Genomic DNA, 13,867 nt, shown 5'->3' with positions numbered 1-13,867 from the left:
AGACTTCAGGAGGGCATAGACAGACTGGTGAAATGGGCAGACACTTGGCAGATGAAATTTAACACCGAAGGGTGAAGTGATACATTTTGGCAGGAAGAATGAGGGGAGGCAATATAAACCAAATAGTACAATTTTAAAGTGGGTGCAGAAACAGAGAGACCTGTGGTGCACGTACATAAATCTTTGAAGATGGCAGGACAAGTTGAGTAGGCTGTTAAAAATGCATATGGGATCCTGGGCTTTTATTAAAAGAGGCATAGAGAACAAAAACAAAGAAGTTATGCTAAACCTTTATAAAACACTGGTTAAGTCCCAGCTAGAGTATTGTGTTCAATTCTGGGCATCACACTTTAGGAAGAACATCAAGGCCTTAGAGAGGGTGCAGAAGAGATTTACTAGAATGGTGCCAGGGATGAGGGACTTCAGTTATGTGGGGAGACTGGGGTTGTTCTCCTTAGAGCAGAGAAGGTTGAGAGGAGATTTGATAGAGGTGTTCAAAATCATGAACTGTTTTGGACAGAGTAAATAAGGAGAAACTGTTTCCAGTGGCAGATGGGTCAATAATCAGAGGACACAGATTTAAGATGATTGGCAAAAGAGCCAGAGGTGACAGAAGGAAACTTTTTTTTAAACAGTGAGTTGTAATGATCTGGAATGCACTGCCTGAAAGTGTGGTGGGAGCAGATTCAATAAATTGGATAAATATTTGAAGGGAAAATATTTACAGGACTTATGGGAATAGAATTAATTGGATAGCTCTTTCAAAGAGCTGGTCCAGGCACGGTGGGCCAAATGGCCTCCTGTGCTATACCTTCTATGATGTTATGAACCCCATTCTCACCTTATATTTGTGATAACCCTACTTTGTAGATGGAATTCTCCAAACTTCGGGATGTTCCCAGCGGTATTTATTTGAATAAGACCCGTGTCCTTTTCCCTACCTGCCTCGTCCTCTTCCTTTCACCCGACTCCCTATCCCCCGGTCCACTTTCCCCCACCCTCCCCAAGCTTGAGCTGAACACTGTACTTTGTCTTGACTGCCAGTGTACATCACCATAGGAGATCAACTAGCTGCTTTAAAATACTGTTCTTCACCTCTGGATTTGCATCAAGGCCAAATTATATGTAGTCTTCCTGTGTCTCATCTGAGAGCATTCGATCCCAAGTCTGGATGTAAAATGTTTATTTTCCATTAAACTCAGAGTGTTTCCTTTTTTTGTAAAGTTCATGTTTGAAATGATCATTTGAAACAAAATTATATAACCACAATTTATATTTTATCAGAGATAATCACCATCAAGCCACCTATCATTTATCACTAATCCTTGATCACAAACAGTAGTTCAGGTGATTTTCACATTGGCATCAGGTTATTAAATCACCAAATATTTCATTTTTCTCAGAAATTGCACCGAGTTGAAGAAGGAAACAATGTTTTTTTCAGTACATTACTCACTCTTAGTACAGCTTTCGCAATGAGCCTTGATCTCAACTGTGATTTTTTTCTTACTGCTACTGACTCCTTCTTTACTGCAACTATAGGATCAACTAAAAAGTGCTTCGAAAAGATGCTGTTGCACTCATTTGCACTTGAGTTGATGCATCTGGATTTACACTTAAGTTTCTGAGAACTCAAACCAGTGTGTGAGTGCACACCCAAAACTCCTTTATGGTATTACAAAAGTGGCAGTGTAAATGTAATCAATGGAAAATTTCAGCCAGTGGTAATGGAGCTCAAGTTCTTGGTCTCTTATAACATTTAGGCTACCATACCAGCAGTACAAGATGATTAATCTGCATTTCACAAAAATAGATCTACAGCTATTTGGCCTACTAAAGATCAGGTGGAGAAATATTTTAAGAATTAAAAAGGAATGGGACAAAAGGGAATTATATCACAATTACAGTCACAGATCTGTACTAAAAACAGACTCTTTTGTGCAAATTGGCTACCATGTGAGCCTACCTTACAACAGTGAGGTAAGTATGACTGTTCAAAAGTGCTTAATTAGTTGTGAAACATTTTGTGGTATCGTGGAAGGCACTGCAAAATGCAAGTTCTTACATCTTGGGAGATAGATCATAGAATCATAGAAGTTACAACATGGAAACAGGCAACTTCGGCCCAACATGTCCACGTCGCCCAGTTTATACCACTAAGCTAGTCCCAATTGCCTGCACTTGGCCCATATCCTTCTATACCCATCTTACACATGTAACTGTCCAAATGCTTTTTAAAAGACAAAATTGTACCCGCCTCTACTACTGCCTCAGGCAGCTCGTTCCAGACACTCACCACCCTTTGAGTGAAAAAATTGCCCCTCTGGACCCTTTTGTATCTCTCTCCTCTCACCTTAAATCTATGTCCCCTCGTTATAGACTCCCCTACCTTTGGGAAAAGATTTTGACGATCTACCTTATCTATGCCCCTCGTTATTTTATAGACTTCTATAAGATCACCCCTTAACCTCCTACTCTCCAGGGAAAAAAATCCCAGTCTATCTAACCTCTCCCTATAAGTCAAACCATCAAGTCCTGGTAGCATCCTAGTAAATCTTTTCTGCACTCGTTCTAGTTTAATAATATCCTTTCTATAATAGGGTGACCAGAACTGTACACAGTATTCCAAGTGTGGCCTTACTAATGTCCTGTACAACTTCAACAAGACATCCCAACTCCTGTATTCAATGTTCTGACCAATGAAACCAAGCATGCCGAATGCCTTCTTCACCACCCTATCCACCTGTGACTCCACTTTCAAGGAGCTATGAACCTGTACTCCGAGATCTCTTTGTTCTATAACTCTCCCCAACGCCCTACCATTAACGGAGTAGGTCCTGGCCCGATTCGATCTACCAAAATGCATCACCTCACATTTATCTAAATTAAACTCCATCTGCCATTCATCGGCCCACTGGCCCAATTTATCAAGGTCCCGCTGCAATCCTAGATAACCTTCTTCACTGTCCACAATGCCACCAATCTTGGTGTCATCTGCAAACTTACTAACCATGCCTCCTAAATTCTCATCCAAATCATTAATATAAATAACAAATAACAGCGGACCCAGCACCGATCCCTGAGGCACACCGCTGGACACAGGCCTCCAGTTTGAAAAACAACCCTCTACAACCACCCTCTGTCTTCTGTCGTCAAGCCAATTTTGTATCCAATTGGCTACCTCACCTTGGATCCCATGAGATTTAACCTTATGTAACAACCTACCATGCGGTACCTTGTCAAAGGCTTTGCTGAAGTCCATGTACACCACGTCTACTGCACAGCCCTCATCTATCTTCTTGGTTACCCCTTCAAAAAACTCAATCAAATTCGTGAGACATGATTTTCCTCTCACAAAACCATGCTGACTGTTCCTAATCAGTCCCTGCCTCTCCAAATGCCTGTAGATCCTGTCCCTCAGAATACCCTCTAACAACTTACCCACTACAGATGTCAGGCTCACCGGTCTGTTGTTCCCAGGCTTTTCCCTGCCGCCCTTCTTTAACAAAGGCACAACATTTGCTGCCCTCCAATCTTCAGGCACCTCACCTGTAGCTGTTGATGATTCAAATATCTCTGCTAGGGGACCCGCAATTTCCTCCCTAACCTCCCATAACGTCCTGGGATACATTTCATCAGGTCCCGGAGATTTATCTACCTTGATGCGCGTTAAGACTTCCAGCACCTCCCTCTCTGTAATATGTACACTCCTCAAGACATCGCTATTTATTTCCCCAAGTTCCCTAACATCCATGCCTTTCTCAACCGTAAATACCGATGTGAAATATTCATTCAGGATCTCACCCATCTCTTGTGGTTCCACACATAGATGACCTTGTTGATCCTTAAGAGGCCCTACTCTCTCCCTAGTTACTCTTTTGCCCTTTATGTACTTGTAGAAGCTCTTTGGATTCTCCTTTGCCTTATCTGCCAAAGCAATCTCATGTCCCCTTTTTGCCCTCCTGATTTCTCTCTTAACTCTACTCCGGCAACCTCTATACTCTTCAAGGGATCCACTTGATCCCAGCTGCCTACGCATGTCATATGCCTCCTTCTTCTTTTTGACTAGGGCCTCAATCTCCCGAGTCATCCAAGGTTCCCCACTTCTACCAGCAATAAGATCTCCAACATAGAGTTGATGAGTGAGAGCTATGGAGCTTGTTGCATTTCAGCTGTAGTAGGACAGAAAGCCAATTCCTCCCTTTTCATCGAACAGATGACCAAACTATGAGTGATGAAACTGGCACTCTAAGGGAAGAATGAGAATGCAAATGCCAGTCAAGACTGGCAAACCTGAATTTTTTAAATCTGAAGCTACTTTACCATTATAACGAAGTGACTATTCCAGCCTAAGTCCTATCAGTTGAATGTACAATTGTCATTACACATGCAAATAGTATAATAAAAAATAAAATGCTGTTCAGGTGCAATCACAATGAATTAAAAACTTACCTACGTTCCTGATAAGTGGTCCAGAAAAGCGCATGTGGATTTTTTTGCATGAGGTAGAAAATAGTTGTTACAATATCCTCAAAATCTATAAAAAGATCAATTCAAGAGGAAATTTAAAACTACACACATTTTCCTATTTATTAACATATTCAGCAATAAGATAATTAAAAACAAAGTATGAAAGCCGTAACAAAATTAGATATAGCATAAAAAGCAGTGTGTTAGTCATCCTCACAGTACCAACCGCAGGGGGTGCATAAACTGCACTCAAGTTGCAACTCCACATTGGATTTTATGGTAAGTTTAAACAGCACATTTCAATAAGGATCAAATGCAAAACCGAAAATACTATAGGTGATAAAATGCTTATCACTCAAATTTCCTCTAATTATTCAGCTTGTTGACACGAGTAGCTGTGCTATAGAGGCCAAGAATATCCCAGGTTCAATTCCCAGTTTATGCTGAGTTAGCTGATCCCAAGCCACTGCAAGGGTATTGCCATCACAATAGGTCTCTGCACCCCTGGTTCGAGATTAGGGTCATCTAGGGATCCCATCCTGATCACTATACAATGACCCTGCTGGAACTGGACCTTGGGTGACCGCAGAATTGACTTCAGCTGTGATGCCCTCTACAGTCCAGAAGACTACAGTGTTTTGGTTTACATATGAAGAATGCCACTCAGACAAGGTACATGAGAGTGGTTTGAGCCCATGGAACTATACCTTAGGAGTCAATGCCTACATGAGAGAAGAAAAATGGGCAGGAAAAGTGTGTGTGTGGCGGGGGGGGTGGCAGTAAGAAATAAAAATCAGAAGATTAAGAGCTCTTAGTTGCGGCTTAGAAACTTAACAAGCTTATTTGGTGTATTATAGCTGATACATTAATAATACAAACCTTGTATTGTCAAGTGTCTGTCCAAGTAACACATTTTGGGGTGTTACAACATACCTTTGGGAAATATTTTTTAAAATCCGATACCATATTTTGTAAGAAGAAAGTTGCACCCTTTTGTTTTAGATTTTATCACTCGCAATATCATCAAGGATGTCACACAATTACCAGCATTGTAGCAGCAAAACTTTTCATTGTATTACACTATTTTGTGGCAAGCAGAGCCAGGCAGGTATTCTTCGGTGAAGGATAAGGAGTCACCGCCCATAAGCCAGGTTTCATTCATAGCCAGGATATCATAGATTCATTCAGGATGAGGTGGTGGAAGTGAGTTAGGTCACACAGATCTAGGAACCTATAACTTGCTAATACTTTATTAAATTAATAAATTAAACTAGATAAAATAATTTGTCTAAAAACTAAAAATAAACCAAGTGAATTAATTATATAAAAACTTTAATTAAGTAAATAAATAAAACAAGGTTAGATAGAGAAGGCAGTGCAGGTTGTGTGCCGTAGCTGCAGCATGTGGGAGTTTGTGGAGAGCAGCGTGATCCCAGGCAACCACAGCTGTAGTAAGTGTCTGCAACTCAAGGAACTTCGGCTTAGATTTGTTAGCTGGAGTCCTAGGTGCAGATATTGCGATGCATCAGGGAGGGGGAGAGTTACCTGGACACTTTGACCCAGGAGGCAGTCACACCCTTAGATTAGGTAGTGATTTAGATTTGGTTAGTGGTCAGGGACAGATGGTTGTGACTGCAAGTCAGGCAGGTATGGGGACCCCAGATGCAGTGATGGAGGAGCCTAGCCTTTCCCTTGTCCAACTGGTACAAGGTACTTGCTACCTGTGTGGATAAGAACAAAGACTGTAGGGAGGATGGGCAAATTGACCACGTCACCGTGGTACAGGAGGCCATTAAAGTGGGGGGATCGAAAAGGAATGTGTTAGGGGATAGTAGAGTCAGGGGGATAGAAACTGTTCTCTGTAGTCCCGACCGGGAGTCCCGAAGGCTGTGTTGCCTGCCCGGTGCCAGGGTTAAGGACATCTCCTTGTGGCTGGAGAAGAACTTGAAGCAGGAGAGGCAGGAACCAACAATATAGGTAGAACTAGGAATGAGGTTCTGCTGAGGGAGTTTGAGGAGATAGGGTCCAAATTAAAAAGCAGAACCTCAAAGGTAATAATCTCTGGATTACTACCTGAGCTATGTGTAAATTGACATAGGGATAAACAGATTAGATGGTTAAATGAAAGAGTGGTGTGGGGAGCAGGAGTTTCAATTCACGGGGAAATGGCACCAGTACTGGTGAACATTTAAAGAATGATTTTGAACACTTCTGTCAAATCTTCTCTGCTCTAAGGAGAACAACCCCAGTTTCTCCAGTCTATGCACATAACTGAAGTTGAGTATATTCAAGACTGAGATCGATAGATTTTTGGACACCAAGGGAATCATGGGATGTAGGGTTAGGGCGGGAAAGTGGAGTTTAGGTAGAAGACCGGCCATGATCTTATTGAGGGGCTGAATGGCCTACTCCTGCTCCAACTTCTTATGTTCTTATATAAATACCCGAATTATGATATAGGCACTGGAATTCTTTGTTTTTTTTCTCTCAGGACAAATATATCATCAGTTGTAAAAAAAAAATACATGATTCAGTCATCAGAGAATAAGAAAAGAAACTATATAATATTCCTTTCTATCCTGGCTCAGAAGTATAGAATAGATTTTGGAAACTTTAAATCTTTACCTTCAGGCTCATAAAACACATCAGATCCCAGAATGATGTCTATCTTTGGCAACAGTACTAGATCAGGTGATATCTGCCCCCAGGTTAGTCCGATGACAGGCACATCTTCAAGGTTATTAATCTGGCAACTTCGACGACAGTTATCCAAGCAATTCTGAAGCTCAGCACCATCTGATAAAATTACTTTGGCACCACATTTTGCTGCCACTATACCAGGTAAGCTTGCACCAGCTCCAATCTAATTGAAAAAAAAACAATTAATTCCTGCACCATTCCTAAAGATATAAAAAAATGGTGTCTATTAATATGAATACAATAAAGAATATCCAAATTTACTGTGATTTAAAAGTATTGCTGCTTTTTATTTGCAAATTGAATCATACCTCTTTTAGGAATGTCAATTAACCTAGCAGGCTGAGCAAAAGGTAGCAATAACAAATGCAAGAGAAGTAATCTTTTTTGGGAAAAATACCTCCTACATTACAAAAGGTCTAACCTGCGCCCATTATTTTAACATAAAAATTCAATACTTTAAGAAGAAAGGTAAAAAATGCACATTCAATTTTAAGAATTACAATGCAACCTTGCTTGTGCATTGGAAAAAGACATGAAAAATTAATGCAATTGACTTACTTTCTTAAAATATCAACAAGCCATACTTATTTTGTTTCCTTTTTTTTGAGACTGGCTCAGAATTTGCCAGTTTTAATAACATTTTTGTAGAAACATAGCAAATGAATTTATCATATTCATAACAATTTTTATCTGTAACGTTAGTCTTTAAAAGGCACTTCAGTCTTGACCAGCAGAGGGCACTTACTTTTCACACCTATCTTAGTATGTAGCAAAACACACACGGAATAGTTTAACAAACCTATCCTAATTTATCTCAGAAGTTTCCTCCTATTTTATGCCTGTGCATGAAATGCTACTGTATTTAAATAAAGTTAATTTAGTTTACCTCTAAAATGGTCTTTCCTCTTACTGTGCTTCTGTAAAACCACATGTATTGTGCCAGAACAACAGCACATGGCCATATGTACATGCCATATTCGGGATCCAGAACCTGAAGAAGTAACAACAACTTGCATTTATATAGCATCTTTAATGCAGTGAAACATCCAAAGACGCTTCACAGGAGCGTAATCAGACAAAAATTAACAAGCCAAAGAGGAAGACATTAGGACAGGTGACCAAATGCTTGGTCAAAGAGGTAGGTTTTAAACAGCCTCTTAAAAGGTGGAGAGGCAAAGAAGTTTGGGGAGTGAATTCCAGAGCTTAGCATCTAGACGGTTGAAGGCACGATTGCGGATGGTGGAGCAAAGAAGTGGGGGATGCACAAGAGGCCAGATTTGGAGGAACGCAGAGTTCCCAGAGGATTGTACGGCTGGAGCTGGTTAGAGATAGGGATGGAATTGGTGGATAGGTAATGGAGCCAGAGCCAGGGGACTCCAGAGGTAACTGTGGGGCAGGAAGAGAAGCCATCACAGGAGAGTCTCTGTTTACAACTGGATAGGTAAGAGAGGAACAAGCGCAAGCAGTCCCACTGCTAGACAATGGAGGAGAAGAGTTGAAGGAGGATGGTGTGGTCGACCACATCAAAGGCTGCAGACAGACCGAGAAGAATGATGGGGCATAATCCATGATGGTCACAGTCACAGAAAATGTCATTTGTGACTTTTGATTAGGGCAGTTTTAGTGGTGTAACAGGGGCTGAAACCAGATTGGAGGTTCAAACGTGGAGTTGCGGGAAAGATGGGCACAGATTTGGGAGGCGACAACACATTCAAGGCCTTTGGAGAGGAAAGGGAGTTTGGAGATGGAGCAGTAGTTTGCAAGGATAGAAGGGTCATTGTTCTCATTGACGTTTATAGGATCTTATGTGCAAATTGTCTGTTGCGTTTGCTTACAAAAACATCAGTGTAGAAGAATGATGGGGCATAATCCATGATGGTCACAGTCACAGAAAATGTCATTTGTGACTTTTGATTAGGGCAGTTTTAGTGGTGTAACAGGGGCTGAAACCAGATTGGAGGTTCAAACGTGGAGTTGCGGGAAAGATGGGCACAGATTTGGGAGGCGACAACACATTCAAGGCCTTTGGAGAGGAAAGGGAGTTTGGAGATGGAGCAGTAGTTTGCAAGGATAGAAGGGTCATTGTTCTCATTGACGTTTATAGGATCTTATGTGCAAATTGTCTGTTGCGTTTGCTTACAAAAACATCAGTGATTACACTTAAAAACAAATTCATTGGCTCTGTCAGCCCTTAGTTCTGTGTAAGCACTTTCACCTCTGTCAGAAAGTCAAAAATTCAAGCCTAACTCCAGCAACTTGAGAATATTGACACTTTGGTACAGTACTGAGGGGGTGCTGTTGTTCGGATGAAACGTTAAACCAAGTCCCCATCTGCCCTCAGGTGGATGTAAAAGATCCCATACCACTGTTTTAGAGCAGGAGAAAGGACATAATATTAGGCCCAATCAAGCAGATTACTTTTTCAAGCAGATTGCTCCAAAAAGCCATATTGCTGTATCCTTCACTTAATTGTTTTTCTTCTACTGAGCCATCTTTCACAAGTAGCAACAAGTTTGACAGTACCTCCATCAGTGAATAGCAGCAGCAACTCATTTAATTATTCCAAATGATTTACTCCCCAGTTCTGGCTTATTATACAATCAGATCGTTTAACGTTTTTGTAATGTTCATAGAATTGTACAAACACAGCTTTACAATCAAAAATAAAATCACAAATAAGCAAAGTGTAGATGATTTTTAGTTAGTATTTTATTACCTTTTTGAATACACTTGCAACTTCTAAATTAAGAACTAAACACTGTTCAAGTATTAATAAAGTGAATGCTGAATGCTTGTTAAATAATACAGTACATTTTTATTTTTATATGTGAAACTGACTGGAATTCACTTATGGAAATAAAAATCAGATTACACTGCAAGGCATTCGGTTTCTTCCATATGTTTTACTGATAGGAAATGCTGCGGGAATTGCCTTGTGATTTGGTTTGTCGCAGAAATATGTTTTATTCAGCAATGTAATGTTCGAACATTACATCTTTCAGGAAATTACTATCTGTTAAAAGAAAATTATTTTATTTACCCTACTTGCCAACAATGTTCTTTCTCAATTGCCAATTCTGATGTTGATTCCACATAAATCAATAAACAAAATAAACAGCAGTCACTCATAGAACAAAAGTGTTGTACAATGATTCTAAAACAGAAAGACGATGTAACTAGGGCTCCTCCGATGGATCCGTGAGTAAGTGCATCCTATAGTATGATACAAAACCAGCCAGCAGTGGGGCACAATGGCATAAATATCCCCAGGCTAAGGACAGGAAAAATCAGCCATGATCTAGTTCTTGATTGCTATCCAGTAACCACTACTGGAATGTACATGTGCTGATGTCAAGCGAAGATAGGATTGGGCTCTGCTGTGATAGTCGACACACTCAAATAGCCTGCTGACACTCACTGTCTAAACTCACCTTGGATAAGGTATCAAGATGGCTACCAGCACCCATACTGTCAGGATGAGTAACACGAGGGGAGAAAATTGAGGAAATGGATCTCAAATCAAAAAGTCACCACAGAATCATCCTTCAGGAATTTCCTCTCTCCTCCCCAGCACATACTGGCTTCTTTTTTGTCATTACCTCTAGCAAACCATAAACCAGTTTGTGCACGAGAGTGCACATGTCCAGTTCCATCAACTACAACTTCCCTTACTTTGGAAAGACTGAGATCAAAGGAATCGGCACAATAAATCATGGGCACAAACCCACAACCAACTACTATGCCACAGCATGTTTGTGCACAATCTTGTCAACTCTCAATGGTAGGATTGCCACCTTTTGCAAACACCAAAACTGGAGAATCCCCAGTTGCACCAGTTTTGATGATACACTTCATTAATGAGGCAGATCAGGATGAGTTGAAATGCAGAAAGTCCATGAATTACACCTCTGTGATATCTTCCCATGCACTTGCTGCCCTGAGAGGAAGTCACATGTATCACCATAATAGTGTCATTAGGGGAGCTTTAATTTTTTTTTGAAGATAATGGACCAGGACCACAGATGCTTAAATTCCACTAAATAAAATCTACTTAAAGAGAAGAAAGCAATGAAAAACTTCACCACAGAAAACATTGTTTATGAATCTTATTTTTGAAAAAGACAGCATTTAATGGATAGATACGGGTGCACTAAATTCTTATGTACAGGCAGAGTACTGAAGCTGCCCCAGTGTAAGCCTTCGGTGATACTTCAAAAGGAACAATGCTTCATAGGGCTGGAAATCATCAGGCTTATTCTTTTGTCAGGGCCATTGGAAATTGCAGATTATGGCAAAAAATGGATTTTTCCTCATTTCTACTGGAGAAATTGTCGACTATTGGGAATATGTACTAGTAATGCATTGCTAAATTTGATTGTCAAATTAGTTTAAAATTGTTTATCAATTTACCAATTCACACTAGCATTCTTCTCCTTCCTCCTCCCCAGTTAACATTGGCACTCCTTTTCTCTCCCCCTTCCCCTACAGCTCATGGCAATGTTCAACCACCTTCCCCCAAGTTCACAGCCAGTTTCCCCCCAATTTGTCCATCACAGCAACTAGCTAACGTTGTTCTGGGGATCTGCTGCAAAACTACTGAGATTAAGAATTCCCACTCACAGCAGAGCTGGAGCAACAGCTGTCTCAGGGCAGCAAGTGCATGGGAAGAAATTCACCTCTTAAGTTCCCCTTCAAGTCACACACCATCCTGATTTGGACATATATTGTGGTTCCTTCATCGCACTGGGTCAAAATCCTGGAACTCCCAACCTAATAGCATTGTGGGAGCACTTCCACCACACAGACTCCAGCGGTTCAAGAAGGTGGCTCACCACCATCATCTCAAGGGCAATTAGGTATGGGCAATAAATGCTGGCCCTGCCACATCCTAAGAATTAATAAAAAGAAAATGATGGTCGGAGCCAGAAGCAGCAGTGAAGAACGAGTCCAGAAGCAGAGCAGGATAATTTTCACAGATTCTGCATTAAGAACACCAATTGCAATTTTCCAGCCACTCTGCATATTGATTATATGAATATATATTAAAAGGGTATGAAAGAAGCTTTAATTTATAAGAAACAACTTTCATTTATACAGCACCTTTCACTACCTCAGGACATGCCAAAGCACTCCATAGCCAAAGTAGTACTTTTGAAGTGAAAACATGGGATAACGTAGTAGCCAACTTTCATGCAGTAAGGTCCCATAAACAGCAATGAGATAAATGAAGCGATAATCTGTTTTACTAAGTTGAGGAATATTGGCCAGAACACCAGAAGAACTCCCCAGCTCTTCTTCAAATGGTGCCATGGGATCTTCTACATTCATGTGAACGGGCAAATGGGGCCTCGACTGACCATTCCATACCAAAATTCTCACCTCCAACAATGCAGCACTCCCTCAATACTAAAATGCAGCCTAGATTACGTGCTCAATGGGGCTTGAACCCACACCTTCTGACTCAGAGGCAAGAGTGCTACCACTGAGCTGATACCTTGTCACATCTAAATATGATGTGGAGATGCTGGTGATGGACTGGGGTTGACAATTGTAAACAATTTTACAACACCAAGTTATAGTCCAGCAATTTTATTTTAAATTCACAAGCTTTCGGAGACTTCCTCCTTCCTCAGGTAAATGTTTCAGGAGCGCTCCTGAAACATTTACCTGAGGAAGGAGGAAGTCTCCGAAAGCTTGTGAATTTAAAATAAAATTGCTGGACTATAATTTGGTGTTGTAAAATTGTTTACAAACATCTAAATATATCAGAACATTTAACACAATAAATCTCTTTCGGAGGGCAGTGAATGTTGAGAGAAAAAAAAATCTACTTTTATATAGCATTTTTCACAGGACATTCCAAAGCATTTCACAACCAACAAAATTATTTTTTTTGAAGTGGAATCACAGTTGTTTTTGTAGGCAAATGTAGCCGCCAATTTGCACATTGCAAAGTCCCAAAACGGCATATGAGATAAATGACCAATTAATCCGTTTGGGGGGGGGGGGGGGGGAGGAGAAAGAGTTGCCTGAAGGAGGAACATAAACTAGGAGACCACACAATTCCTTGCTCGTCTTCAAGATTGCCGTTAGATCATTTTACAATCTCTAATCTAAAAGACTTTCAACAATGCAACACATCATCGGGACTGCACTAAAGTTTCAGCCTAGTAACTGTCTTCACAGCCCGCAGAGGGGAGAGAAATTCATCCCCATAACTGGGCTGGATTTGCAATCAAGGTCCCAAATGTGAAAGTACATGTTTGCACCGCTCCAATCTTTGCTCACCACTCTCCCTACCAACAAATGTCACGTCTAATACTTCCCAGATCTAAAGCATGTGCAGTGCGACGCCCAGTTCCCCTGGAAGGGGCAACACAGCGAGTGAGCGGAAAATTTAGAGGCTGCTTGAAATGGCGTTCGCTTCAAGCGTGAGGTTTCCATTGGTTTATTTTTCAAAGGTTGGGCCGCGGCCTCCTATTCGGGAGAAAGCGCTCATATCAATTGAGAGAAACACGATTTGTCTTCACCGTTCCCCATCTAAACAAACAACAGCGTGTTTTTTTTTTAAAAAAATAGCAGACACCTCGGGTATAGAAACCTCTAAACACCCCGCACCACCATCACTCGACGATTCCTCCACAAACACGAACCGCTTGGCACTTAAAGGCCGCTGGGCGCTCATGACGTCAAGCGC

At 40.9% G+C, this 13,867-nt stretch overlaps 1 protein-coding gene across 5 annotated transcripts in view; it reads right to left on the bottom strand.

The window, feature by feature from the left end:
* mettl23 (methyltransferase 23, arginine) overlaps positions 1-13,867 on the bottom strand; it is a 27,632-nt gene extending 13,765 nt beyond the window's left edge. For 3 of the 5 annotated variants that reach the window (XM_068004186.1, XM_068004184.1, XM_068004183.1), the window contains exons 1-4: positions 13,757-13,867; positions 8,057-8,161; positions 7,096-7,333; positions 4,453-4,537 (exon numbers count right to left, since the gene is read on the bottom strand). In XM_068004186.1, the coding sequence (XP_067860287.1) occupies positions 4,453-4,537; positions 7,096-7,333; positions 8,057-8,161; positions 13,757-13,855 (527 nt within the window). In that variant the 5' untranslated portion in view covers positions 13,856-13,867. The remainder of the gene's footprint in view (positions 1-4,452; positions 4,538-7,095; positions 7,334-8,056; positions 8,162-13,756) is intronic. The other 2 variants (XM_068004188.1, XM_068004187.1) reach the window with 1 other exon arrangement.

This window comes from Heptranchias perlo, chromosome 23 (genome assembly GCF_035084215.1).
Source record: "Heptranchias perlo isolate sHepPer1 chromosome 23, sHepPer1.hap1, whole genome shotgun sequence".
Taxonomy (NCBI): Eukaryota; Metazoa; Chordata; class Chondrichthyes; order Hexanchiformes; family Hexanchidae; genus Heptranchias; species Heptranchias perlo.
Note: the sequence above shows the minus strand (reverse complement) of the source record. Positions and strands in the feature narration are given on the sequence as shown.